The sequence below is a fragment of the Heliangelus exortis genome, chromosome 3, assembly GCF_036169615.1.
Source record: "Heliangelus exortis chromosome 3, bHelExo1.hap1, whole genome shotgun sequence".
Taxonomy (NCBI): Eukaryota; Metazoa; Chordata; class Aves; order Apodiformes; family Trochilidae; genus Heliangelus; species Heliangelus exortis.
Genome location: NC_092424.1, coordinates 26,777,237 through 26,805,030, shown reverse-complemented (window position 1 = coordinate 26,805,030; position 27,794 = coordinate 26,777,237). Strand labels below are relative to the sequence as shown.

Here is a 27,794-nt window from a genome sequence, read left to right as displayed (position 1 = left end):
TTTGTATATGTATAGAAGCTAAGGTCATGATTACATACATAAAAAGAAGTCAAGGCAAGTATGGATATAAAACAATGACAGTAATAACCATTCTTATATTGCCTTCTTGTTACAGAACAAACCTGGCCAAATACAGAGGAGACCCTCCTGACCACATGGAAGATAGTGGCATTTACTGCTACCAGCGTTTTGTTAGTACTGCTTCTGGTTATTTTAGCCAGAATGTTCCAGACCAAATTTAAGACACATTTTCTTCCAAGGTTTGTACTTTTAAAAACTGAAGACCTTGATTCAGTTTTTACATTCCTCACTCCTTACTGAGGAGGCAGAGTGACTCATGAGCCTTACAAATACCTTCTTCCGCTCTGAGCATTCTCTGAGCCACTGGTGTGGAAGGACACCCCTGGAAATCCAGAGTCGTCCTATGTGCAACTAAGATAAAAGGCAAAGTTTGCCAGATTCACTTTGGAAGGAATTACAGCTCTGCCACTGAGAACTGCTGCTTCTGCATGTAAAGTAGCTGACAATATATTTAGATACTCAGTTCTGGGTGCTGAGGGAATTAATTTTTTAACTACTGTAGACTAAGTAATGTAAGTTTTAAGAAATATGTTCTTTTTCTCTATGGACAAATTTATATTAAAAAATTTATTTCCCATCACAAGTATTTTGATTATGACTAATAAATATATCCTACATATTCCTTTATTTCCATTAAATACCATGGAGATATGAGCATTTGTCATTGATTCTTACAGCACTCCTCATGAGACAGGTAGGTGGGTATTATTATTATCTACAACTGGAAAGACAAAGGCAGTCATTCAGAGCTTCAGACAAAGCTATCTGGATATATATGGATATACAAAACTGTATCTGGATTTTCTAGTTTTCAGTCTGTTCAGTTTACTATGGACCTTCACTGTATGATTCCTTCTCTCCCATGCTTGCTTTTTCTCGGATCTTTATTCTACCACATGCAGAAAACAGAGATAAGAAAGCTGTATGTCAATAAATATATGCAGCAGAAAGGACTTGGTGATCTTAATGTTAAAGAAATTTGTACATGAAATTATACAGATTATAGAAGAAATGTTTAAGTTTATATACATATATACATATATATATGTATATATACAGTATATATACAGTATATGGCATATATACAGTATATGGGGAACAGCATACATACTCTTCAGAGTAATGGGTTGCACCATGGCTTGCTTTATAGCCTGTACTTGTCTAGCTTATTGAAATGGCTTTCTATCCCCTCCTTTTCAGATGTTTTCATATCCTAAAGGGTATCTTGGTACCTCCTGTTAGGACTTTACTGTGATTTAATCAGATATTAAACAGATACTTTAGGGTTTAACAGACTTTCCCAATTAACAAAAGTGTTTTTTAAAAACAAACTAACCAGCTTAGTACTGGTTAAGGAAGCCTTCCTCCTTTGAAAGTTAAGACCTGAAGGAGGCCACAAGTGTGGCCACCAGAGATTGTCATTTCAGTGCCTGCTTGCATGGGCTGTAAAAACTTTTGTGCTCTATCATACAGCTTTCCAGGGGTTCAGACACTTTTGAATCAGAAGCTACATCTGTGCTCTTATATTAATGATACCTGCTGTGCACAGCACAGCACATGGTGCTTATCTCTTCCAAGCACCTGTTTTCCTTCCCTTCTCAAAACTGTGCTTCACACTACGAGTTTCATTCTGTGGATTGTAACAGATTTCACCTGACTGTCAACGTGAGCAGAGTTTTGCAAGCTGTTGAAGCAAACATTTCTGTGAATGTTAATGAACCTGTGGCTTCATTTTTCATTATTAGAAATGTGCTGTGTTTACTTAAATTCAGTGGTTGCTCCAACGTGCTCGTTGCTCCTGCTCTGTGTGGTAACTTGTCTGTGTTTGGTGCAGAGACAACCAGGAAGGCTCAATGGGTGACTCCGACTTTGTGGTGGTGGATGGTGTTCCTGTCATGCTGCCTTCCTATGATGAAGCTGTAAGCAGTGGCTTGAATGCTCTGGCACCTGGATACTCAGCTACCACAGCTCAGGGGCATGGTTTGCAGACAGAAGATCAGAACCCTCCTGCTTACCCTGGCCCCAGGATTACAGACATGCTGCCTAGTGAATCTGAGCCCTGTGACAGTAGGTTGGGCTCCTCTGAACTGCTCCAAAGTTTGTTCCCTTCCCCAGTGTGCCAACCGACAGCTCTTCCTAGTTCGGATAGAACTGATGGATTCCACAGCACTGCTGGGGAGGCTGCATCCACAAGTCCAAGGATTGATATTGCAGATGGTGAGTCTTGCATAGGTGCAATAGATGAGTCCATAAAGAGGAGCCATTTCTTTGTACTGCTAGAGCAGGAATAAACCCAGCTGACCTGGTCCTACTTTCTCCATGTTTTTGTCCACATCTTAATTTGAACATTTTTTCAACCATACTACTCCATAATTGTAGAGCTTTGTGTCTGTGCTATGTCCTTGCTAGGTGTGACTCAAGGGATTTCAATCCTAAACCAGAATTCTCACCAGACCAGCAATCCAATCTCATCAGTGGGGATGTCAGCAGCAAAGCCAACCATCATCTTGCCTGTGCTGGTCTGTTCCTCAACTCCTACACTCACAACTCCCTTGTGTGCCATGGCTTTCACAGTTAAAGAACAGGATTTTCTCCTTAAAATGGAAAGAAAACCATGTTTTTGTATTTGGCCAAAACTAGTAGCCTTTATTAACAAACTCATGTCTGTGCATAAAGCAAACTTCAGTCTGAGACATGTACATGTTAAGTCATGGACAAGGGAGTCACAACAGAAGGGGAACATACCTACAAGCCCATGTATGGCCTGCATTCAAATCAACCATTGAGCATGCATTGACTTCTAATGGAGCTGTATGGTGTGCTGCTCAGTGTGCTGGGAAATTAGATAGCTTTCCTTGGAGACATTTAAAAGGAGTATCTCTGATCCTGCTCTTCATAGTTGCTGCAAGTTAGTAGGCAAAGCAATCTGTGTGACTTACTGGTAGCAGAGCTGAAGTCCATTGTCCTAAATTCAGTGTGGGTGAAGCTCTGGGTGGAGGAAGTCTTCCTGCTTCCATAGGACTGGGGCTAACTTGCCATTGCACAATGAGGGAAAGAGGATAGCTGGAAGAAGGGAGAAATTATGATAATGCCAATAAAATCCCCTGCCTACTCTCAATGCTGATTCAGTGATTAATGTAGTAGAAAGGATATTTGCATTTAAGTTTTCATAGGCCTAACCTGTTTTAGAAAACCTGGGTAGTTTTAGTAGGTTTTTGGGTCTGGAATTGGTGATACTGTATGTCTTGTTCAGATTTTTGTAATGTCTATTTCTATTTGTGCAGAATAGCTAATACTAATACTCTGCAAAAGTATAAATGGAAGTTACAGTCAGCCATTGATGGTATTTCTTTTTTTCCCCTAGACATGCCTTTGATGGAAGAAGACCCTTAACCTACAAACAGACACATCTTCACCACATTGCAGTGTTGGCTGACATTAATCATGAGGATTTAGAGATAGAAAAGACTATCTGTGGATCTGGAGAGGGTATTTTCCTACTTATCAATCTTCCATGTGAAGATGTCACAAGATTAGGTGTACATCTTACTTCACAGCATGAATAACAGCATCAGTATTTGGAACAGCAACAGTTTTATGAATGAATCCTGGGGATTTGATGAGAGCAGATGTAGAAAAAAGAACTGTATCTTTTTAGAAATGAAATGTTTATCTGCATTGCAGAAAGTCATATGGTTCTGTAAGAAATACTACTGGATTATTATACTAACTGCCTCATAAAAGCATGTCAAAGTATGTAAATTTGCTTATAAAGACTACTTTAAATTATCTATGGACCTCTAGTTTATGAAGAATCCTTACAAGTTTTTAAAAACACTAGTACTTAAATGACAAAAAAAAAAAAATCCTCTTTATCCTCTTTGGCTTTCCAATGATATCCAGGAAGCTTTTGATTTAGTTGTTGTTGATTTTTTTTCAGACTATGTATACAGAAAATATCGCAGAAATTATGGGATTCGTATTTACTTTGATGTAAGATAGCATATATATATATAAATATATATATATTTAAACTCTTAAAGAGAAAGAAAAGGAAAGACTCCAGGTCACATAATGATCTGTAGATTTTTTTAAAAGGTAAGAGAGAATTTTTATCCTATACAATATTCAAGGTAAAGTATCGATATTTGTATTTACGCAAGACTTCTGTGACTACGTTGCCTTTGAGAAATCCTGCTATAAAATGAGAGATCTAGAAAATGTTAAAATTATGAAATATGTGCTTAAGAAATGTTGAAAAGCTGTGCTTCAACCATTCTTGAGCTCTTACAAATATATATACTGGCGTAATCTACAGTCATAGCCCAGAGCACTGCCTTGTCCCTGTACACTGTGGTAGTATTCTGAGCCATTATTGTAGAATACCTTTAAAAAAAAAATAAAGTTCTATTTCAGTTCTTTTGACTTATCTGACTGTGTGTATTTGGCCTTTTTTTCCCTTTCTCTTTTCTTTTACCAGCTTCTTTCTGAAGGCTCAGATGGTGGCAGAGCACCTGGGGCAGGATGCTTTTGGTTAAGCAAAGCACATGAAATGGGTGCAGCAGTGGCATGGCTTCTGTAGATGTTACACAGCTTCTGCAGAGGCTTTTCTCTCCTCTGCATGCTACACCAGAACATTGTGCTGAAGCCTGTATGAACAGTTCACCTTTGTAGAGTTACAGGCTATTTGTCAGGAAAATTCCTGGGTGGTTCATAGAATTATTCAAAGCCAAACACATTTTTTTTCATCTTATTTTTGGTATTGCACAAACAAAACGTGTTAAACTGGCCGTGTCTGAAGGAAGACCATATGTTTATGACAGAGATTGCCATCATGTAGGCTAGTCCAAACCAAAGAAAAAAAATGAGACTGAACTCTGACTTTATGTACAAAGTAAACTAATAATCACCCTATTGCCTTAAAGAGAGGGTTGCTACAAGTTGCACTGTTATTTTTACATGACTGTTTAATTTGTATTGTCATAGCATGTAGTGGCCCCAATCATGAGTCGGGCTAGTAGAATGTTAGATGTAATATAGCCGGTCAAAAAAGTATCAAAAAGTTCAAAAAGTAGCATCCTGTCAGCAACTGTATATGACAGCAAGAAGCAAATGAAGACAAAAAAACAGTGTAATTGAGAGGCAGGTATAATTATCTCAATTATTCTACGGTATAATTGATGAGAATGTAGTGATCTGTACCGAGAGATAAGACATATCCCCCATTATCCTTCATTCTTGCTTACATAAGATTTGCAATATTTTCTTTGGTTTTGTCCCTGATCTGTCAGGTATTAGCACTTTCTTTGCTACATCTTCCTTTTTAGGTTCCATGCTTTCCAGAGTGAAGTTCAGGATTGTCACTCCAGAAAACAAGACAAGAAAACTATAATACCAACCTTGAACTGAAGCACTTCCCAAGCCTACAGTCAGTTAAGTGATTTTTATTTCATAATGTCACTGAAAAGTATTGAATTTACTTTAGATGCTCTGTAAAATATTACGAAATCTGTCTCTGCTGGTCTTTTAACAGCTTGTGAAATCTTATTCCTTATTAAATTTCTGGACTTCCATGTATTAATTTCTGTTATAAAAGCTTCTGATTAATATTTGGAACTCAACAGCTTTACAAATTTACACTGCCTTATGTATTGTACTGCAGTCATTTTATTAAGGGAGCCAGACAGGGTAACTTAAGAAATTTAAATTTATGGATCATTAGACCATTTTATTTTTAAAACTGCAGAACCAAAAATATACTAGAAAACATTGATGTGTTAATATTGCTTGATAGTCCTTTCATACCATTGTACTAAATATAACACATAGAGTTAAAAGAGAGGTTTTTGCAATATTTAGTTTATGATGTATGAGACTTCCTGAAAGGGCATTTTGGTGTGGTTACTTTGTGTGGTTGAATTTAGGGGCTTTGTGTGCTTGAGTAGTTGGTGGGAAAGAGAGGACTGTTTCTGCTGCTTGTTTTTTTCCACGAGACTTGAATTCTCATGAGAGGTCTTTCCACCCATTCCTGGACCCATAAGCTGATGCCCTGAGCTGAAGGTTGCCCTTAAGTGCCCTGAGCCTGACCAGCTCTCAGGCCATCCTGCCAGGCTGGAGAAGAACCCTGCAGCTTTCTGGCTGAAGCTTTCAGGTCAGCCTTGAGCACTCCAAGAGCCCTGTCAGCCAAACCTTCAGGAGAGCAGATGCTCTTAGGACCCCTAGAGACTGGGGAGCTGGTAAGATCATGACAATATGTTTTGCTGTGAAAATGAAACCACATGGGAGGGTGAGAACATCTTATGCAGATCATGAGCATTTTTCATTTGAGCTAACTGAATGTGAATAAAAAAAACCAGAAAAAGCCTTGTTGGTGAGGGGAAAAGCAGCACGTTAGTAAAGATGGACAACCTGTGTGCCTTTGGCAGAGAGGTAAGGGTACATATGAAGAACTCCAGGAAAGAAAAGCAAGAACTGGTTTCACCCTGCCAGTGTTTCAACAATTAAAAAGGAGGAGGAGAAATGAGCAATGTGTCACCTTTCAACACTGACTTATGAAGGAAGGCTTGACCAGCAGAATGCTGGGGAAAGGGTGGGGATCCAAGGTCCTGCAGCTGCTCTGCGGAGCCTGAATCACTACTTGAGCATGAGTCAACAGGACCTGGCTGCTGTGAAAATGTTAAATGTCAATATGGGGATGTTTACACAGAAAAGTATCTTACAAAATGTGTGAAGCTATCTTTCAGCTCGACTCATCACGAGAAAGGCCTCAGAGCAGTGTGTCAAAAACTCAGCAAATTTTTTCCTCTTTAAGGGAAATGTGAAGGAGCTGGAGAGAAGCCAAGCAGAGAGAATCAAGAGTTATTAGAAGTCTGGAAGAGCCTGTCATCAGAGGTCATGTTAGAGATCATGTAGTTTTTAGTGTGAGCAACAGAATACCAAAGGGGACACAGAAATGGGGTTTTCATTAAGAAGCATAATTTCCAAAGGAAGGAATTACCTATATAAGTAGGATGAGAATAATAGGCTTAATTGCAGCTTAAGAGAATTGGCTTAGATATTAGGAAAAACCTTCTAGCCATGAGCATGGTTACAAGCAGGGTGAGATGGTCTGAGGAAGCTGTCAAAAACCTCAGTTATGTGAGATTTTTAAAGACTGTTTCTAAATACGGGGCAGGAAAACACTGAGGCAGGATGCCTTTCATGAGCATTGGGGCCCCTTCTAATTCCTGTAGGATTCCCAGTTGGTGAAAACTAAACTTGGCTGGTGCAATTTTCCCTGTGTAGACTAATTCTAAACTGATGGTACTGGGCAAGCTGGCCAGCAGATGTTCAGATCACAGACTCACAGAATGATCACGGTTGGAAAGGGCCTCTGAGATCACCGAGTCCAACGATACACACACAAACACACACACAATACACACACACACCTTTTTTTGCAACAAGCAAAAAAAAAAAAAAATCCAACCCCCTTGCAATCTCATCTACTAGAGCGTGCCCAGTTCCCTCAGCTGCTCCTCATATGACTTGTTCTCTAGGCCCCTCACCAGCTTGGTAGCTCTCCTCTGGATACATTCCAGCACCTCAATGTCCTTCTTGTAGTGAGAGGCCCAGAACTGAACATGGTATTTGAGGTGTGGCCTCACCAGTGCTGAGTACAGGGGCATGATCATTTCCCTTCTCCTGTTGGCCACAATATTCCTGATGCAAACCAAGATGCTGTTGGTCTTCTTGGCCACGTGGACACACTGCTGATTCATGTTGAGCTGGCTGTTGACCAGCAACCCCAGGTCATTTTCTGCTGAGGAGCTTTCCAAGCCTGAAGAATTCCCTGAGGTTACTGTGTGTGCAGGACCTGGCACTTGTCCTTATTGAACCTCATACAATGGCCTTGGCCCATCGATCCAGCCTCTCCAGCTCCCTCTGTAAAGCCTTCCTGCCCTCAAGCAGATCAACACTCCCACCCAATTTAGTGTTGTTGGCAAACCCAGTGAGGGTGCACTCAAGCCTCTTGATAAAGGTGTTAAACAAGATCTGCCCCAAAACTGAGCCCTGAGTGCCCCACTGGTTACTTAGCTGCCAACTAGATTTGATCCCATTCATCACAACTCTCTGGGCATGGCTATCCAGCCAGTTTTTTACCCGGTGAAAAGCACACTTGTTTATTCCATGATTTGCCGGCTTTTCCAGGAGAATGCTGTGGGAGATGGTGTCAAAAGCCTTATTGAAGTCTAGTTAGACAACATCCACAGCCTTCTCCTCGTCCAGTTGCAATGTTCCCCCCAACATCCAGTAAGGGATGGAGAGTCTCTCTTGCTCTCTTTTTATTGTTCATAATTTTTTTTTATTGTCTCTTATGTCAGTGGCCAAGTTCCAGCTGGGCTTTTGCCTTCCTAATTTTCTCTGTATAACTTAGTGACATCTCTGTACTCCTCTTGAGTTGCCCATTCCTTGTCCCAAAGGTGGGAAATCCTCCTTTTTTTTCCAAGTCCCACCAAAAGCTCCCTGTTCAACCAGGCTGGATGTTTTCCTCATCCTTTAATTTTGCGACACATGGGGACAGCCTGCTCCTGGGCCTTTAAGATTACCTTCTTGAAGAGTTTCCATCCTTCCTGGACCCCTTTGCCCTTCAGATCTGTCTCCCAAGGGACTTTCTCAACCAGTGTTCTGAACAGGCCAAACTCTGCCCTCCTGAAATAAGGTGGAGGTTTTGCTAACCTCCCTCCTTATATCACTAAGAATTGAAAACTTAACCAGTTCATGATCACTGAGCCCAAGATGGACTCTCACACCAATCACAGCCAGAAACACTCTCTATTCCACCAAAAGAGAAACTTTTCATGCAGCATGGGCTGAACACCAGTAAAATACTATAAATTAAACCCTGTTGCGTTAAAGTGACATTGGTTTCAGATTTTTTTCTGTGACAAATCCAAATTTGGGATTTTCCAGTCTTTGTGTTTATCTTAGGCAATTGTATTAATGCAGCCCATATAATACCTGCTGTGCATTAGGTAAAGTAAATCCTATCTGTGCAGTTATCTCAAGACACCTATTTAGTTCAAGGAAAAGCAGCAACTCAGGCACTGAAACACAGGGTGCGTTGTCATGTTTATGCAAAACTTGTTTCTCATGTTCAGAAGCTGCTTGTTCCTCTTTGCACTGCAGATGGTAGCACAGCTTCCTGCATCAGCTGTCAGAGGAAAAGCACAGATGAGAGAAGCACACCTCAAACTCAGCCAGAAGCATCTCTCATTGTCAAGGAGACTTCCAGTCCCTTTGACATGGTTCCCAAAGGAATTGCACTGTGGCAGAGGGGAGATAGGCCATGCTTTACCTATTGTTCTCCCAGGCTGGGGTGTGTAGCCAGAACAGACAGACAAATTTTTCTCCCACAGATTAATATATATATATATATATAATGTATATATATTATATAACTTAATTATATATTATATATATAACTTAATATATATATAATATATATGTAACTTAATTCATGCGTTATAGATTTTCTTGCCACCACCATTGAATAGTGCCCATTCTTCCAGCCCTACCTTTTCCAGGACAGTAAGATATGTTGTTTAGCAAATACAGAAAGGACATTATCTTGAGTTTAAATTATTTGCTGACCAGGTTTCAGAGAAGATCTTTAATAATTCACAGAGACCCCATACAGAAACTGGACACATAAAGCTGACTTGGGAATTCTTGAGGTAGCTTTCCTTAGTAGGGCAAAGGGACTATCCTGTAGGGCAGGATGGGCTCCTATGTGGGGACAATTTGTAACCCAGGTAAACAGGATTCACTTGCTAAATTACACAAAAGCTTGGAGAAGGAATAAAGAACACTTAAATTTTAGTAAGATCTAGAGGGTATGTGGATAAATTCCCCATGTTCTCCAGCAAGAGCAGGAGTTGTTTTCCTAATACAACTAGTAAAAAAGAATGAAAACAGTAAGAGAAAAAAGACGGGATTCTTTGTTTGGGTGTCCAGCAGTTCTTTTCCATTACCTCATTACCTCTGCATTTCAGTGATCAGACTGGTTCTTGATGCAATAAGGGCCTTGGTTTTGGTCTGGATGTATTTTTTTCCATTTTACTTCTTTTTCCCAGCTGCTTATCCTTCTATTCTTCCTCATTATTTTTTTTAAACTAATACTATTCCAGTTTCATCACCTCAGTCATGCTGGGAAGCAAACAAGTTGCTTAATTGCAGTGCAGTACACAGCAGGACATTCCCTCCTCTCATAAGAAGCTGCTCTTACTTGCCTTCCTCATTTGTGTTCTCCACAGAGAGGAGAAGAAGGGACATGGAGCTCCTCAATCTTCTTACAAATGGTCCATGAAGATGGTTAGAGAGACACATGGAGGGGGCCTGTGTTACTATATGCATGATGTACCTGTATGCCTCAGTCCCAAGCCTGTCAGCTCACAATCTTTCATTGGCCCAGCATTCACAGGTGCATGTGAATACTCCTATACAAATACAGTAGCCAAGATTTTTAAGAATTAGCTAATATTTTAGGGTGTTGCAGGATAAGACATTTTTTAAAGAGACCCTCCTGGCGAGCTCACAGCTTTAGAAAATTCACACTGATTAGTTGAGGAGCACAGGGTGTCGCTGCATCTGTACACTCCCTGGTGCTCCTGTATGAATTTCTTGCCCCCAGGGTAGCTGCTGGAACTAAGGAGTTGTCAGTTGCTGAACCATCAGCTTCATCTTTTTTTTTTTTTTTTTTTTTTTTTTTACCTAATTAACTAGATTTATTTTTAATGCTCCTTATTACTATCAGCTTTTGACTTCCATCCATCTACTGCTGAGTACCTGCTGCTCTTGCCAAAACAAGTGAATTTCAGCAGCTGTCTCAGCTGTGGGAGATCACATTTGGCACCATTGTCCCTTCTGTTAATTCCATAGCAGCAGGTGCTGTTCACCCACCTTCTTCAGTGCTCTCATATTAATAACTCTGCAAGCAGTTATTATTTCTTTCACAACCACTACCATACCTGCCCTTTGTTGATAATTCAGGGCTACTTACTAAAAAGTTTAGCAGAACAATTTAGCTTTGGTTAACCTGTTCATTGTTGAAAACTATAGACGTCTGCAGTCTATCACAGATACATAAACATATTTTGTATAATTGGCTATTACTGAAGTGCTGTAGCAAAAGTGAGGGTTAGTTCAACTGGCCAGCTGCCCTTACTTTTAGTGAGTTTGGGAAACCACTTGGAAGGAGACCTGAAGCAGTGACTTACCAGGGCCACTTAAGTATCCATTCACATTGTAGCAGCATCCAGCTTAAAGAGCTACAGAGGTGCTGCAGGCCAGCGTTAAAAAGGATGTCATGGCAACTGTGAGGAGTCCAGCATTTCAGCTATGCTCCTGGTGCTGGGCTGACCTGTCACAAAAACAGCTTATTGGAGACAGTCGTACCCACAGCAAGACTTAGATTATAATGTTCTCTCTGATTTATGGAAAAAAGTGGGGGGGAAATTGCCAAGGAGAGGCATCATTACGGGTAGTTTAATGTCAGGTTTTTTTCTGGTCTGGCAGCCTCCTGTTTTGTGAAATTTTTAATTTAGGAGCTGTTGCAGACCAGAGGCTCTGGATATATGCACTCCTTTGAGTCAAATGGATAGGAACTGGGATCACTGAGATGCTTTTATCAACAAGTTCTTTCTCACCATGCAGTTAGGAGTCCCCATCTCCTGTTTCCCAGAAGCAGAACAAAGACCATGTGCTCCCATCCAAGGGAGGGTAGGGGTTTAAATTACACTCCTTTGGAGCAAAATTTTATTTTGGAAATTTCACCTAGCTCTCTGATTTTACATGCATTACACTATTTGCAGTGGATTTAGGCTGACTGGGTGCATTTTGGTGTTCTGCATGCATTTAAGGCTTCACAACATAGAGCCATACAACTGTTCATGGATAGCCTTTGGCTGCTTTAGGCACTGACAAGAAAGTGAAAGCAAGACAGTTTCCCTCTTGGACACTTTTTTAAATGGTGCTGTCTTCATCTTTGGATGCCTAAGTATGCTAATATATGCCTAGATATCTTCATACTAAATTATGAGCAAGTAAGTGATTAATTGCTCTCTGACCTTCAGTTTCTTCACTGGGACTGGGCCACCAAATCATTTTATGTCACTAGCAGACAGCAGATGCAAATCAAGTATCTGCCTGCTGTAGAATATCTAACAACGGAGGAAATTGTTTCCATCGGCTAACACAGATTTTCTTGAGAGGATGTACTGCCCTCCAAATTCAGTTTTAAAATGTAATTTAATCCTCACATGTCTGCCTGTTGGTTCCCAGCACAAAGGGCATTGCCTCTGTTTGTATGCAGCATCAGCAAGAACCACATCTCATCTTCTTAATGTCTTTTCTTTCCCCACTACATAATTTAAGAAACATAAACCATTTATGGCTCAAGATAAATTTAGATTTTTGGTTTCTTCAGAAGGAAAGGTAGTGGGTGTCCTTTCTCAAGAAATTAAATTTTAGTTCGCCCAAAGAAGACTGAACCCCATGTGGTCCAAGACTGAACATACAGTAAGTAGACAGGGGAATTTTTTCCTCAAATAATCAGCAAGAAATGACAGTGTGCCTTGGGTCTCTGACCCATGCTTGCAGCACACAATATCTGCACATCCTGTAGCCATATCTGTGGAGGGCATTAGAAGCAGGAGGCCAGTGCCTTTGCCTTTGCATGTAAATGGGAAGAGAGCAGTGCTGTGCACCCCAGGCCATCCCGTGCTGCCCACATTGCTGCTCCTGCTTGCTCAGGTATGCTGGGCACTGCAGCTCCCCCTGAACCTGGTGTATTTCCAGTGGCAGAACGAGCCTCCCCCTAAAGCAGTGCTTTTTTTCTAGGTTTGTCCTCAGGTTTTTGCTGTAGCAAAATACAGCACTGTCATGTGATTTTATCAGCATGTTCTTCAGACCCTGCTGCATGAGGTAGTTATTTTCAACTCACATCAGCTACATGAGTGCCCTTCAAACCTAAAGAAACTGAAAAAACTTAAATAAAATAATCAAGCTTAGGAGTAGACTTGTTGTTGTGCATTCATTTTTCTGTTCAGATTAGTCATGCACTTGAAGAATAAGGAAGTTCGGAACAGGGGCATCCAAATCTCGTGTTCAGAATTAGGACCCTGGAAGAAAAAATCAGCATGTATACCAGAAAAATATGTACCCTTGATCGCACTGACATCTCAGCTTAATTCAAGGTGTGTTCATAAGTGCTTTTGTGGAAAGATATAGCCTGCAATTACATATTTAAGCTCTCTAGAAAAGATCAGTTTACTGAGGGAGAAAGGCAAACATGCCAGGCTGCAGTTTAGACAGAGTCCTATGTAATTATCACAGGCTGCAATACAAATACAACAGTCTGAAGACATTTGATATTTGATTAATATTTTTCTTTTTTGCAGAGTGAAGAGAGTGGGGACCTTACAAGAAAAATTAGACAAGGCTTTAATTAGTGGGGCTACAGAGAAAGAAATGAAAAACAACTGTGAGGAGCAGTAAGTATATGCTGAAAGCTTGCAGGGAAATTGATGCCAAGCAGATTGTCATAAATTTTAAATCCCAAATGTTGATGGACTCATATATGCAGGTATCAAACACAACTGTTTCTTTATAATTTTAAGAAGGAATGAAATTCAAAAAAATTCAAAAGCACAAATTTGTGATATCTGGGAAATGCTCTACTTGAACAACTGCTTTACCTTTTGTCATGGTCATGGAGAACTGATTCTGCTCTCAAACACCAGCTATTTGCTGCTGAATGCTATTTATTGATTTGCACCATATACACTCATGCAAAAGACACACAAGTTTATGCTATTATAGCCCATCTGTGCCAGGTCTTGATTGACACAGGTCCACCAATCCAAATTCTGCCACACTGGCTGGGAAAACCAGTAGCAAAGGTGACTAGACACAAAATTTTCTCAAATGTATGAAGCTAATGAAAAATATCAACAACCTGTGGGGTTGCTGAAAATGACAAGCATAATATATTCGGGCAAATGTGATTTGTGAGGTGATGGTTGCCTCACAGGCAGTTAAGTCACAGAAGCTTGGCTTCTGTAGCATCCATTTTCTTTAGGCAGCACTTAACATGGCAGGAACAGGTGTAGATAAGAGCAGTGTTTTAGGGCTTGTGCTAATAGCACAAGATGAGGAGAAACTGCTGTAAATTCAAAACAGATAGGAAAACTACAAGAAGAGGCCATACAAAAGTGAAAAGCATTTCATGCTGGAAAGGTTGGACTCAGGTGTGGATGAAGCCAGAAGTGATGTGACATCTACCAAGTCATCTCCTGCTCCAAGAACTTTCTCCAATTACTTCTGAACAGCAGCCTGCTCTAAGCATAAAAGCAGGAGTGCAAGCAGCAGTGATTGGAGTTTGTTAACTTTTTGCAGACTTCTTGGAGTCTGCACACCAGCAGAAGACATCACAGCTGGTGATAACACATGAAAATAGCCTATTAACTTGCTGCAGACTTTATCAAAATATGAGACATGACTATTTGTTATAAAATCTGTTAAAGCATGTACATGCCTTTCATTAAGTGAACCTTAAATTATAGGATTTTATTGAAATTGCCACTAATCTTAAAATTAGATAATTTGTGTTTAATTTCAATAAACTGCATAAATCTAGGACACGGTAAAATTCTGTAATTGTTCCTAATTTTTGTTGTTTTCATGTGTATAGTAGAGAGGACATCTTTTCTTTTTCTCCTCTTTCCTGATCTTTTACAGTGCCTGCTCTGTGTCCAGCTTACTATGTGCATGTGACATGAATAAGGCAACACAGGAACTGGAAACATCTCTCTGCTTAACACAGACACCATGGCAGAAAGAGAACTTTTGTTTTGGTTTTCACCATTTTTTGCAAGTGACAGAACAACATGAGAGGGTTGGGTAGGTGTGTTTTTTTCATCAAAATACAGCATGCTTATCTACATCATTTGGAATTACATTACTTCCTCTGTGCAAGGAGGCCTTGAAAGATGTCAACACAGTGCTGCAGAAAGCATGGCTTCATTAGCAGAACTTCACTGTTTCTTTTTTTCTGAGCTACAAAAGTACAGTAGCTAAATATATTATCATCTTTTATAGTGTCCTGTGATTTACACATTTTAAACTTGGAAACTTTTAATAATTTACTAAAAAAGAATCTATCTAGAAGCAAGTCTGCAGTTCTAACAATAGTGTGTGAGCATTGTTCAAGTGATAAATCAAAGTCAATGCACTGAACTAAAAAAAGGTCCAGGTTAGATTTTTCAACCATGATGTGGCAAGAGCTTTTGTCAAAAACACTTCTGTAAAGTTGTAACCACTTGTCAGTCAACTGCTGCTTCAGCCACTTCTGAAGTTTCTATTCACAATCTGAAACTGGCTTAGCTGGGCACCTAAACTGTCACAGGATTCTAAGCCTTGTTTCAGTAACTTCAATATGAAGAAGAGAGCTTCAATATCTTAGCCCTCAGTATATGGACAGTTAGACGCCCAAGCTGACAGGATCCACCTGCATCAAGAAGCTACAAGAACAGGGTTGTAAGTGAATTAGACACACATCGAAACGTGTGTAAACTGGGAGCAAAGATATCTAAATCCTGATGCCAGCAGGATTCTTACTGTCACAATCTGGAAAGAGGTGGGGTGGGTGTAGGATTAGTAAAAATGAGACTTACTACAGACATGCTGTCTTTTCATTCTAATTAAAGTTGAGAGCAATCCTGAAAATATTCAGAACCTCAGGTATCCTGCTCCAGTGCTTCAATTTTAAGTAAGATAAAATCAGGACTAAACAGAAAAATAAGTACAATATATTTGACCACAAGTACCACAACCATTTCCTCTCACTGTAAACTTGCACAGAACAGGTGCTCCCAGATACTTCTCTAATATTCCATGTGACGTGACAGAATTCTGTAGGACTTTTGCTGAACTGTTTTATTTGGCTTTGTCCAGCTACTACTGATGCAGGTTTTGCTCACTTAAAATTTCACTTTCCAATCTGTAGAAGGTAATCACACTGACTCAGCTCATTCTAAGACATGTAAAAAAATGTGTGTCTGATGGCTGCTCATTGCTTGAGCTGCTTCTTCTGGTCTTTTGCAGGTGGAAATAGCCAGTTTGTCTCTGCCTCTTACCTCCAGCATGGCTGACCCTACAAGGTGCACTTAACCTGATCCAAGCTAAGTGTAAGTGGGTGGCCATCTACTCACATTCATATTCTATTTCTAATGCCTATTCCATTTTCCACATTACTCTATACTAAGTCTAATACTCTGGCTTACTAAAGAGGTTGAGATTGAATGATAGATCTGTAGCTGAAATTAATTTATTTGCCTTACCTGCACCTGACCTTGAAAGAGTCTGGCTTGCTGGATGTCAACAGGGTCTCCCACCCCTCACTTCAGTATTTAAGCATCTAACATTTTGCATTTGCAGATACCCAGCACTGCCAGAGTCTTCCAGAGCTGCTCAGTCAGCCCCAAGTGTAGCCATGTTTCATGGGTGTTTTAATGTAGGTATGCTTCTAGCTCAGGCCCAGCCCAAAACACTGCAGTAACTGCTGTTTTGTTTTCAAACTGTTAGTGTAAGCTGCTAGGAGTATTCACCCAGCTCATGGGAGAATTCATTCAATTCCATCGTCTGCCTAAGAGCAAAAGAGAGCCTTCCTTTTAACTGGTGACAAGCTCTTTTTTGGCATTCTTTAGCTTCCTTTTGAAGCCGTGTCATTCTGGAAGAACTTCTAAAAGTTGATTGAGATGGTAATAGCCAGGAACTAGAAGAGAGGGCAAGAAGGGCCTCTAATCTTATCTCTAAGGATGGTTTCTGGGGTGAACATTTACATAGTCAAAATATAGAAACTTCCCAGAACTCCTCCCTCGCCCCCATAAAAAGCTGAAACATGTCATTGATAGAGTGAATTTTGAATATTAGTCACTCAGTTGGAAGAGCTGTAACAGATGAGGAGAGTGCTGCCAGTCCAAAATAACCGGTGTTTCCACAGTTAATGGGTATTTGTGAGATGAAAGGGTTTAGTATTGCACTACAGAGAAAGCAATTGAGTGTAGCTGTTTTGTATGATCGATTAATGTGCTAAATGAAGACATTGCTAGCTTTCAAAGCAAAAAGAGCTGGGTAGGGACAGAATTTAAAATATAACCTGCATGGAGATTGTATTTTTCCATTCTCTGTGGTCATGGATTCAGGTCTTTCATGGATTCAAAAATTGGGTGCATATCTTTCTAAATTCATGGCATGGAGTTTAAAATGTGGTCTCCTGCTTCCACTTCCGTTTCAGGAAGGCTACTGGCTACATTTTTACCTTCTTCACTTGTTAGGTCACCTTTAAACAACAGGTTCTACACTATAAAGTTATGTTAGCTATATTTGTGAGTGAAACTTTCACGTTTTTTTGTCCTCGGCTGACATGTTAAGAGCTAATAAATTTATTCTGATCTAAAGCCTATTTCAAAGAAATTCTGAAGGTATCCTTTTAACATCTACATTACAAAAAGAGCAGAGCACATTTCTAACTCCACCTAAATGCTGAGCAGATTGTCTCTCTGTCTATCTTTTGTTCTATATTTATGGTCTTTTTATCACTGGACATTTGCAGCTCATTATCTTATGATTGTGTTTTTTTAAATTTATGTGCAAAAAACATACTTGGGAAAGCAAACATCTCTTTTTTATCCAGTTGTTTCATTTGGCTCCACACACTTAGGCACCTCTCTCCATACTCTTTTAATAGTTCCTTAATAAATAACGTGCCCAGACTGTGTCTGAGGAATTTCAGCCATGCCATTTCCCCTCCAGCTAACCATTTAGTCACCTTTACTGGCTTCAGTTACCAAACCATTGCCACAATTTCATGTCTGACTGCTATTTCACAGGTCCAACAATGCTGAAAAGCTTTACAAAAGCATTAGCTTTGCAAGTGAGGTTGTACAGAGAGCTCAGGTGGTGACCCTGGGAGATAAGAGTCTGAATCCTGCTTTTCCACTTACTGCTGCTTCCTTGTGAATTTCTGTCCCATCAGTGAAAGATGGCCTCTTGTAAGTTAAAACTCAGTTGTCATTCTTGAGAGTCCTCTTCTATTATCACTTTGATCTTTTCCAGGTGACAGCTTTAATCCTAGCTGCTTCTAACTATCTTGCAAGCACAAAATATGTCCCTTGGGTAAATGCACTTTGTGAAAAATACAGTCTAAAATGATAGCTCAGAGGGAAGGGAAACTAACAGGAGGAAAACACTACTTCCCCAGAGTGGCTTCCAGCCTAGATGAGGCAGTATCTATCACATGACAGTTTTCAAAGAAAAAAGAAGTCAACATGAACTCAGGGAGTGAGGCAAGAGTACCGGAGCGGTGGCTGTGGCTGCCCAGGGGTGCTTTTTGCAGCTTTAAAACCGTATCTCTGCTGGGAAACCACTGTAGCACCGAGTTGGAAAAAAAAACAACAAACAAACACAAATCTTCACTGTCCCCACTGAAACATCAAGAAATTAATTCCTTTAAGACCTGGAAGAGCATAAGAAACCTTGTTGGTTCTCTTCTAAGTCCAGGTTGAGGCTCTGCCTTCATCATTCCCTGTTGACACTGGGGCAGAGGAGTCAGGCAAAGCTTCACCAGAACCAGCAGCCCAGCTGGATTTCCAGGCTGGGAGAAGTGCAGGCTGGCTCTCTTTGGGATGGACACTGGAAACACTGCCAGCAGCTAAAAACAACTGAGCTGGGGATGGGGGCTGGAGTCTGGGGCTACAGCACTTTCCCTGTGCCTATCCAGTTTACTCTGTCCCTCAGAGAAATTACCAGAGCACGTATTATTTTATACTTCTGAGTTTATTTTTCCATTCTTCTGGAGACTTTGTTTTTAAGAACTGTTACAGTATAAGAATAGAGGAATCTCACTCTCATTAAATGCCTTATTGTCTTAGGTTTTCCCTGTCAGTGACAGCAACTGTTGTAGTACTCAATTGCCCTTTAACATGCTTTCTGATTGTAACTTGGAAAATGCTGTATTTGAGTTAAGCATCCTAGCAACTTAAAGGAGAGGCTGAGGGGAGGAGAACGGGCACAATCATTAATCATCTGATGAATTAAATAGTTTCACTTTTAGATTATAATCCAGATTGGCTAAAGGAGCCATATGAAGAAAAGTGTGGACAGATTTTTATGAGACAAATGGTAGCTTAGAGCCTGGACAGATGCTTGGAGCTTTATTTTTGTTTCAGTAAGTAGATTTAGTCTAATCAGATAACATCAGCAGTATAAATTTTCACAATACTGGTTGGCCTTTATCTGGCCAGTGTAAGTACTAAGGCTTACTGTTTAAGTCTTTTTGCAGCCTCAGTAAATATTACAAGCTCCTTGTCAGTAAAAAAAAAAAAAAAAAAAAATACAAATAGTTCTTCACAATCAGTGTGTATCACCAGCCTCTGGGAAAGATGCCCATAATTGTTGCCATGAGTAAGGAAAAGACTAATTGTATTAGGGTATTAGATGAGGATATTTTAGATGAGGATATTATTAGGGTATTAGATGAGGATATTTTACTTGTTTGGCACTTTCTTCAAGAAGTAGGAATGACTCAATTTCCTACTGATCTGTGACATGTGAATATATATATGGGAAACTGAACAGGGATGTCTTTCATTTGGATGGCAGAAAGAGACCCAAGAACTGAAGAATGAGATTGAGACACATTTGGCTATTGAAGTGAATTTCAGTAAATTTTGGACAAGCAAGTCCCCAAAATCTTGATACAAAAGGCCCCTCCTTCAGTCTTAAACCAGCATGGCACCACCATTTCTGCTGCTGTTCCCAGTAAGTGCAAGCCATAACACAGGAGCACCCCAGGGTGAAGAGCCCTGCACAGTGACTACAGTTGTTGGGAGATTGAGATGAAAAACATGGCCCCAAAGAGACCTCCTCAGGTGAGCCTCTATGGAGCACTCCTAGCAGGGCTGCAGTGCAGGGCATACTAGCCAGGGACATTTTCTCTCAAATTTCAGTCAAAGAAAGGAGAAGTTTCTGAACCAGTTAGGGGAAGACCTGAATACTTAGGCTTTCTCAGTCTGAGAAGCTTCAGTCTGGTTCTTACTCAAGGAAACTGCTTTAACAACGAGGCTATAAGCATGTAAGTATGTTAGGTGTAAGTACATTAGGTTAGGTGTATGGTGTAAGTACATTTTATCTCCCCTGCAGAAGCTTGGCTGTGCAAACAAGAATGGAAGAGCTGTAAGAATTTTTTTTGCTGAGCAGAAGTTGGAAGATATACTTTTTGAATTATTTTGGAATAGAATGTTGCTTGCTTGATTGTGGTTGTTTAATCCAAAATGCTAAACTAAAATCCATAACCAGACTTCATCTTTAGAGACCAATGTTGAATACATAATTAGCAACTGATGTTACTGTCCTCTACTTCCCTTTGTCAGTACATTATCCAGCATAATGTTGCATCCAATCAGTACTCTGCTTGTTTTGCAGAATTAGAGAAAAACAGTTAATTTCTCAGTTCTTCTTTTAGCATCTCCTACTTTGAGGTACCAGTTTCCGAAGTTACATCCTCCAGCCTCCATAACTTTGACTCATTCTCAGAAAACTTGAAAGTCACAGGTAACCAGCCCAACTGTTTTACTTTTTAAGATACTTTACAGGAAGCCTCAGCTCTGTGATATATAAACAATAGGGATAACTTTCCATTGATTGCAGTGGCATTTGTTGCCATTTTGGTTTTTTTTTTCCCCCAAGTCTGCTTCATTCTTTTTGGGTCTTCTCACAGAAGGTTCAATCAATGCAATCCAAATAAGGCAGCAGCTGCACTAGCCATGTCCCCAGGGATGGGGCCCATAATTGTGCATGGGCTGCATCAGGTTTGTGCATGTTTTCTAGTCCTAATTCTGAGACTTTGATTGATGGTTACTTTTCTGACAAGGCAGCTAACATCCAAGTCATTCTGCAGGCAGGCAATTTAAGTCTTAACTTTACATCCAAACTAAATAGAAATGTGGAAAGAGGACAGATGCAGAAGGTGATACTAATATAGGAGATAAACCCCCTTTGCATCCTAAGCAGAAGTACAGTGGAAGGAGAAAAGGACTGACAAAAAGAAGATGGAGATGGGACCTGAGATCATTCATTGACATACCAAGTCTCAGGCCAGGAGTCTCACGTAAGCTCCTGCAGCACTTCTGAGTCGGTTTAGTTCTCCTACACTGCTAAACTGTGAGACACCACTTCAGCCCTAGCTGCCAACAAGCTGTATGTGTGCTTCATTGTGTCTTAGAGCTCGGCTTTGTTCTGTCAGCATGGCTGGGTGGTAGTAGATTGTTGTACCATAACCCTTTACCCAGATCCATTTCAAGCACCACATATGTAACATCAGACCAGTTACAGATGTACAAAGATCAGGTATTTAAACTTTAATACTATCAGGACATGAGTGTTTTCCTAACACTTGTTCTCAAAAGCAAACTGGGTTTGAAAGAGGAAGGAAAACATAAGAAAGAAAGGATTTCTTTTACTTTGTCAGGAGTCTTATTCCAGAACTTGGGTACTGAGTGAACCTTTGAAGTATCACAGTCTTCCTAGTCAAGATTATTTGTACTGACTCAGGCTTAACCTGAAACTAAACAAAGATGTCCACCCTACCAAAGGATCCAAAGTCGTCTTGTTCACTGTTTCTCTTTTCCAGCGTCTCTTTCATGCCCTTATGCTTTTTACCTGCAGCTGACTCTGATTTCTTTATATGTTTATACTGTTTGTGAGTGCTGCACTTCTCCAGCCTCTGGCAGAAAGACCTAGGCTTAACTAACTCTTCTAGAAACTGTTTAATGCCCTGTCCCAAAAGGACTGAACAACTGGGTGTCGTTTCTGGTTTGGGGAAGACATCCTACAATCTTTTGCCAATAATGCTGGACGCCACCTAGAGGCACAGTACACCAGAACAATTTCATACTAAGGATAACCACTTCAAGCAGAATTCAGAAGCTGTATATGGGCAGGACCTCCCGTTCATTATATCACAACTGTAAACATGTCCATTCCTATCAGGCAGGACAGCTACTCTGATGGAGGTAAGAGAAGGACAGAAGTTGGCAAGAATATGTTATTTTAGTAACTTAACAATCAGAAGACATTTGAAATTCCATATTCTCTAGGCTGAACAATCCCAGCTCTCTCAGCCTGTCTCCAGAGGAGAGGTGCTCCAGTCCTCTGATCATCTTTGTGGCCCTCCTCTGGACTTGCTCCAAAAGATCCATGTCCTTCATCTTTCTGTCCAAAAAGCAAAAACTTTAGCCATGGAGCTAAAGGGAAAAAAAGCCTTCAAACTTGGTAGTAGGATTTTTTATCCTTAATTCTAAAGCAGGCTTGCAGCAATTAGAGATGAGATTCTTCCATATTCATCAAAATTTACTGCTACCTTTATTTTATATATATATACATATTTTTATATATACACCCTACTCATCTGTGATTCAGTGACCTACAGAAAGTATCCTTGGTGTTTTTGTGAAAGTTAGCGTGAGTGAATTGTTTTGGTTTTTTTTTGGGGGGGGGCAAATAATGAAAAATTTACCATCTTTATCTCTTTCATTACCTTTTTATCCACTGATCACATGCCAAACACTACATGGCTGGTATACTTTATCATAGGACTTCATCTTTGTGGAATTATTTCAAGTAATCTGTATGTGTGGTAGGCACCTAATTCATCTGGCTGACTGAATTGTCATCTAGTAAAAATCTTAAGAGGAAATCATGGTCACTGCAGCAGGCCATTGAAAAGATTTTTAAGCTCTTAATATCTTGATGACTACATCAGACTGGTCTTCTCTAGGGTCCACCCAGATAGTCACCACCTCTGCTGCTTGGTTCCTCAGAAGCTATGGCTGACAACCAAGAACCATTTAGGCCTTCTGCTCATGCTTGTAAGCACATAACATACACATCTTTTCACTTCCATTGGCATGTGCTGGTTTACATTTACCTAGGGCTATGTGGCAGCAGCAGAGGCCATGTGGCTGTTCAAGAGAGTAAGCATGCTACTAAATGCTGAAAAAACACCACTTCTGAAACCAAATTTTTGCTTTTAGATCACTCTTTCAAAAACCAAGCAAATACCGCCAGCCATCAACAGGAGAAAGCCAGGGTATGTAACCTGGTCTTTATGAGGACTACAGAGCATTTTTGTTTGGGTTGGAGAAAGGGAAATGGCAATTGCTTTTTAATTTTCCATGGAGGACTTGCGACTCTCTTTCCTGGCTTGTATAAGTCCTAGTCCTCTTCTTCAGCTATACTTCAGGCCCTACTTACTGATATCCTCTGTGAACATCCTAAGGTGTACACAGCTGTGCTGAGCTGGACAGGCACTACCCCTACATCCACTCTCAGGTACTATCAGTTCCCTTCCTCTTTTGCTGTGCTAGGGAAACTTTCTAGACGATTTAAAACCAAGTTAACAAAACTGTGTTTTTAAAAAAGCTAGTACAATAGTGTAGGTCAGTTCCAGATGACTCAAAGCATCTACATTTGCCTTCCCTAACCCAGATGCACACTAAGTTCTTTCTATTGTTCAGAAACATAATCTTGGCTTAGGACTTTCCATCCCAAAGGCATTTTCTGCATTTTTCCTCCCCCTCTTTTTTCTCTCCTTTCCTTTACTGCTTATCCCTCTGACATCAATGCAGTAGAAGGACACAAAATCTCATATGCCAAGCTCTGGTTCTCTGCACTGCATTGCTCCAGTTTTTAATGAGGAATGAAGCATTTACATATCCCTTCATCTCTGCATCCATGCACACACATGTAACTGAATGGGATGTTTGTAATTTGGTGAGAATATTCTTCCCAAAAGGTTTTAGATGCTAACGTACAATGGTGAGGGGCTGTATAAAATGCTACATGGAGAGATTCTGTTAAATTAAAAATCTTTGCTGTCCTCATGAGAGCAGTAAGAGGCAGGCATTACAGCCAACATTCTCCTCCAGCTCATGGAGGGCCAAGATTTGGAGGAAAATGTAGTAACTGACACTGAAAAAAAAAAACCATAGAGGTAACAAGTTTACAAATGAAATCTTCCTTGTCAACAAAACTGAGCAGAACTGTTAAGAAATTGTTAGACTTCTTTAACTTACAAGGATGTGGAAAAGTAGATAAGTGTAAAAGCAAAGGTGGCTAGAAGTATATCACCATTTTCTTATTTACTAACTTTCAAAATAAAACTACATTTTAAAATTTTAACTTACTTTTTTTTTCTTTTAATTCTTTCACTCTAAATATTTTTAGCTTTTTCTTGTCGTAACATGAAACACATGTCTATTAAATTGCCAAAGTACTATTTGTCACTGCTTTTGGTGATGCTCTGGTTTTGCCCAAGCTTTATAAACCAGCCATAGCATTTGGGCAAATACAAGGAATGGAAATGTAAACATCAGAAAGAAAATGTATTTTAAAACTGTGCTAAATATGTTATGGTGTCAACAAGAACCACTGTAATAGTTAACAGTTAATAAAAGGGAAACTTGGTGGCTTGTTTTTTTAGTTCAAGCATAGAAAAATAAACAAGATCTTGAATGACCTGCTGTATGTTTAGTTTTGTCTTTTTTAAATAGCCTAAAACATTTTGTAGTTACAATAATTCACAGTATTTTAATAAAAACATTTACCTTGTGCTTTGAGGAGAGAGACTTACTTGGGAAGGAAGGTATCAGCAATATTCTTGATTCCATTTGGAACAGCAGAAAAACAATTGCATTGTGACCAGGCAGTTTCTCAAAGATGAGTGGTGTGTGTAAGCCTTTAATTTTGACCAGAAGAAGTACTTTAGTGATCTGAAAGATGTCCTTATTATAGTAGTGGTTGTGTCACTTTCTCAGTATCAACTGATGAAACAAACCAATTCAAATCTTTTTACAATGGAGTCAATATTTGTGGTGGCCTGAGGGCTATCCAGATGTAGACTGTTTTTTAAATAACCTTTCATGTCAAATTCTGAAGGAAAAATAAGTGCGCAAAAAAAAAAAAAAAAAAAAACAAAACAGTAAAAAGTGCAAAGTTGTAGACTGTAGCCGCACTCTAGCAGTGATAGTGTATGGGTTGCTGTCTTTCTAAATGCCCAGCTGCACCATGGCAGGAATTAATGGAAGTTTGCTTCATCTCTTCTTGAAAAATCAGGTAGAAGGATAACTATTTCAGTATATATCCTACTAAACATGGGGACAGCTTGAAAGAAAACAGCAAATATAGGAAAGGGAAATAGTTTTATGGACATTTTCAGAAGAATTCTATGAATCAGAGATGCTTCACATTTTGGATGGTTGGATGATTGGCTTCAGACCCTTTAGTCCTAATTTTGAAAGTAAGACTTACTCGCAGGTCTGTTTCACTTTGACAAGGATACCCATGGCTGTTTGTTTTTTTAAATGAGCCCATGATACTGTGTAGAAGTAAACAAGTATGCTGTCATGTATTGCCTAGTCTGACCATTACTCCTGAGATTTCCAAATGCTAAAGCTTGCCATGCTTTGTTTCAAAGTATAATCAGTGCTTTGCACCTTTATGCTTTAAAGTGGTGTAACATAGATCTAATTTATTTGTTTTCTACTCAGCTTCAGCTTCTCAACTGGAACTTAAAAACTTATAACTTCATTTATCCCCTTCACCTCTACAGCTTCTCAGCTTGGTAATAAAACTGTGGTCATTAGTCTGCTTCATTTGCTGCTATTTCAGCCTGGTGCTTTTTCAGTAGAGCTCTCTCCTGCCTTGCAGAGGAACATGTATCCTTTTCAGATGTGAAGCAAGCCTAGCCTTAGAAAGCAAACTAAATAAGCAGCCTTGCAGTCTGTACACTGGTGGCACAGTCAAGAGCTCACTCCCACATTCTGGGAGTCGAAAGTACAGACAAAAGGTGTGTAATTTGGGTTGTTCTCCTGTGTCCCAGTCAGTTCTTAGGTGTTTTTATCTTCTTCTATTGAAATCTTTTTCTAAAGTCTCACCTCTCTAATCAAGTCTGTTGAGGTACGTGTCTTCAGGTGGTTGTTCAGGGTCATTTTATTAAAAGTATGGCACAGTGTGCCCTCTTACAGAACCTGCACTTATTATTTCTAGGGTGACATACTCCTTGAGTGTACTGTTCATCTCAGCTTATATATTTATGCAGCAAAAGCTTACCCCACAGTATGTCCTCGGTGAGGAAGCAGGAATGGGAGTTTTCATAAGCTGTCAGTCTTGACCTCAGCTGCAAATAAATAATACACCGTCTTAACTATTTTGATAGAGATCAAAGAGTACGACCACTTCATGTGAATGCAGCTGCTTGATTATAGACGTGCTTGTGGCTGATCTTAGTGCACCAGTATCCAGGATTTCTATTTATAAAATTACTACAGTAGAAATAGTACTTCCTTCTCAATCGGTGCAGTCGGTAAGGGACAGAAAAGGTCTCAACCTCGAAGAATCACCCAGGCGGTTGTGGGGCGCAGATACAGGACAGGCCGGACCGTGTCGCTGTCGGCTCAGGCAGCGGCTCGGGCTCCCCACGCTCCTGCCTCCCCTCCCCCGCTGCCACCGGAGAGAAAACCCAGACCTACCCCTGCAGCAGCAAAAACCAAGCATCCCTGGCTTCCCAGAGTTATCGGAAAAGTCACCACCTGGCGTTCGACCCCCTGCATTTCTCTGGAAATGTCACAGCTTTCCTTTTTGTTTCAAATATTTATAGGCATCCTTTAAAGTCGGAGGTCATACCAGGGGGTATTTCACATAAAAAAACCACTGACAGCCAAATGAGTATGTACAGTGAAGATGACGTGCAGGTCTGGGGAGCTACCCATGGATCTGTACCTCGTGTAAGAGATGGTATTTTGGGTTAGTGCAGTGGTGTTTTGGAAGTGGGTGGGAGGCACAGGGGTGGCTCCTGTAAGAAGCTCTGGAATCTCTCTGTTCCAGTCCCTGCCCTCACCTCTGCCCAAGGCAAATGTGGGAAGCTGGATGCACCTCTGCGAGTAACATATTCAGTAAAAGGTGAAACAAAATTGCAAAAAATAAATAAAATAAAATATAAAATAAAATAAAATAAAATAAATAAAATGAAATGAAATGAAATAAAATAAAATAAAATAAAATAAAATAAAATAAAATAAAATAAAATAAAATAAAATGGAAAAGGCCATGGTGAGATGGCAGCTGTCCCCCTGCAGCCTATGGTGGAGCAGTTCTTGCAAGACCAGAGTGGGGTAAACGTGGTTTTGCAGCACCTGAAGTGTCACGAGTGGGCAGATGTGAAGAAGCAGCCTGTGCAGGATTGCAGAGAGGGGCAGATGTGGAGGACCCCGTGCCAGAGGAGGTGACTCACCGAAAGTGACTCTGTGTGCAGCCCGTGGTGGAGCAGTTCCTGAGGGACGGCACTTGTGGGAGGGAGTCATCTCGGAGGGGTTCTTGAAGGACTTTCTGCCATGAGAGGGACCCCGCGTTGGAGCAGGGGAAGAATGTGAGGAGTCCTCCCCCTGAGGAGAAAGGAGCAGCAGAAACACCGTGTGGGGAACTGACCCTAAAGCCCCCCTGCCCCTTCCCTGTGCCCTGAGGGAGAGGCAGCAGAGAAGGGATCCGGACCTGGAAAGAAGGGAGGGGTGGGAGGGGGAAGGTGTTAAGATCTGGCCATGTTTTCTCTTTCTCCTTGT

At 40.3% G+C, this 27,794-nt stretch overlaps 1 protein-coding gene across 1 annotated transcript in view; it reads left to right on the top strand.

Moving 5' to 3' along the window:
• Positions 1-4,506, top strand: part of SUSD4 (sushi domain containing 4) — an 80,908-nt gene extending 76,402 nt beyond the window's left edge. Inside the window, exons 4-6 of the mRNA XM_071739739.1 lie at positions 116-260; positions 1,916-2,298; positions 3,446-4,506. Coding sequence (XP_071595840.1) covers positions 116-260; positions 1,916-2,298; positions 3,446-3,474 — 557 coding nt within the window. The 3' untranslated portion in view covers positions 3,475-4,506. The remainder of the gene's footprint in view (positions 1-115; positions 261-1,915; positions 2,299-3,445) is intronic.
• Positions 4,507-27,794: the final 23,288 nt, after the last annotated feature.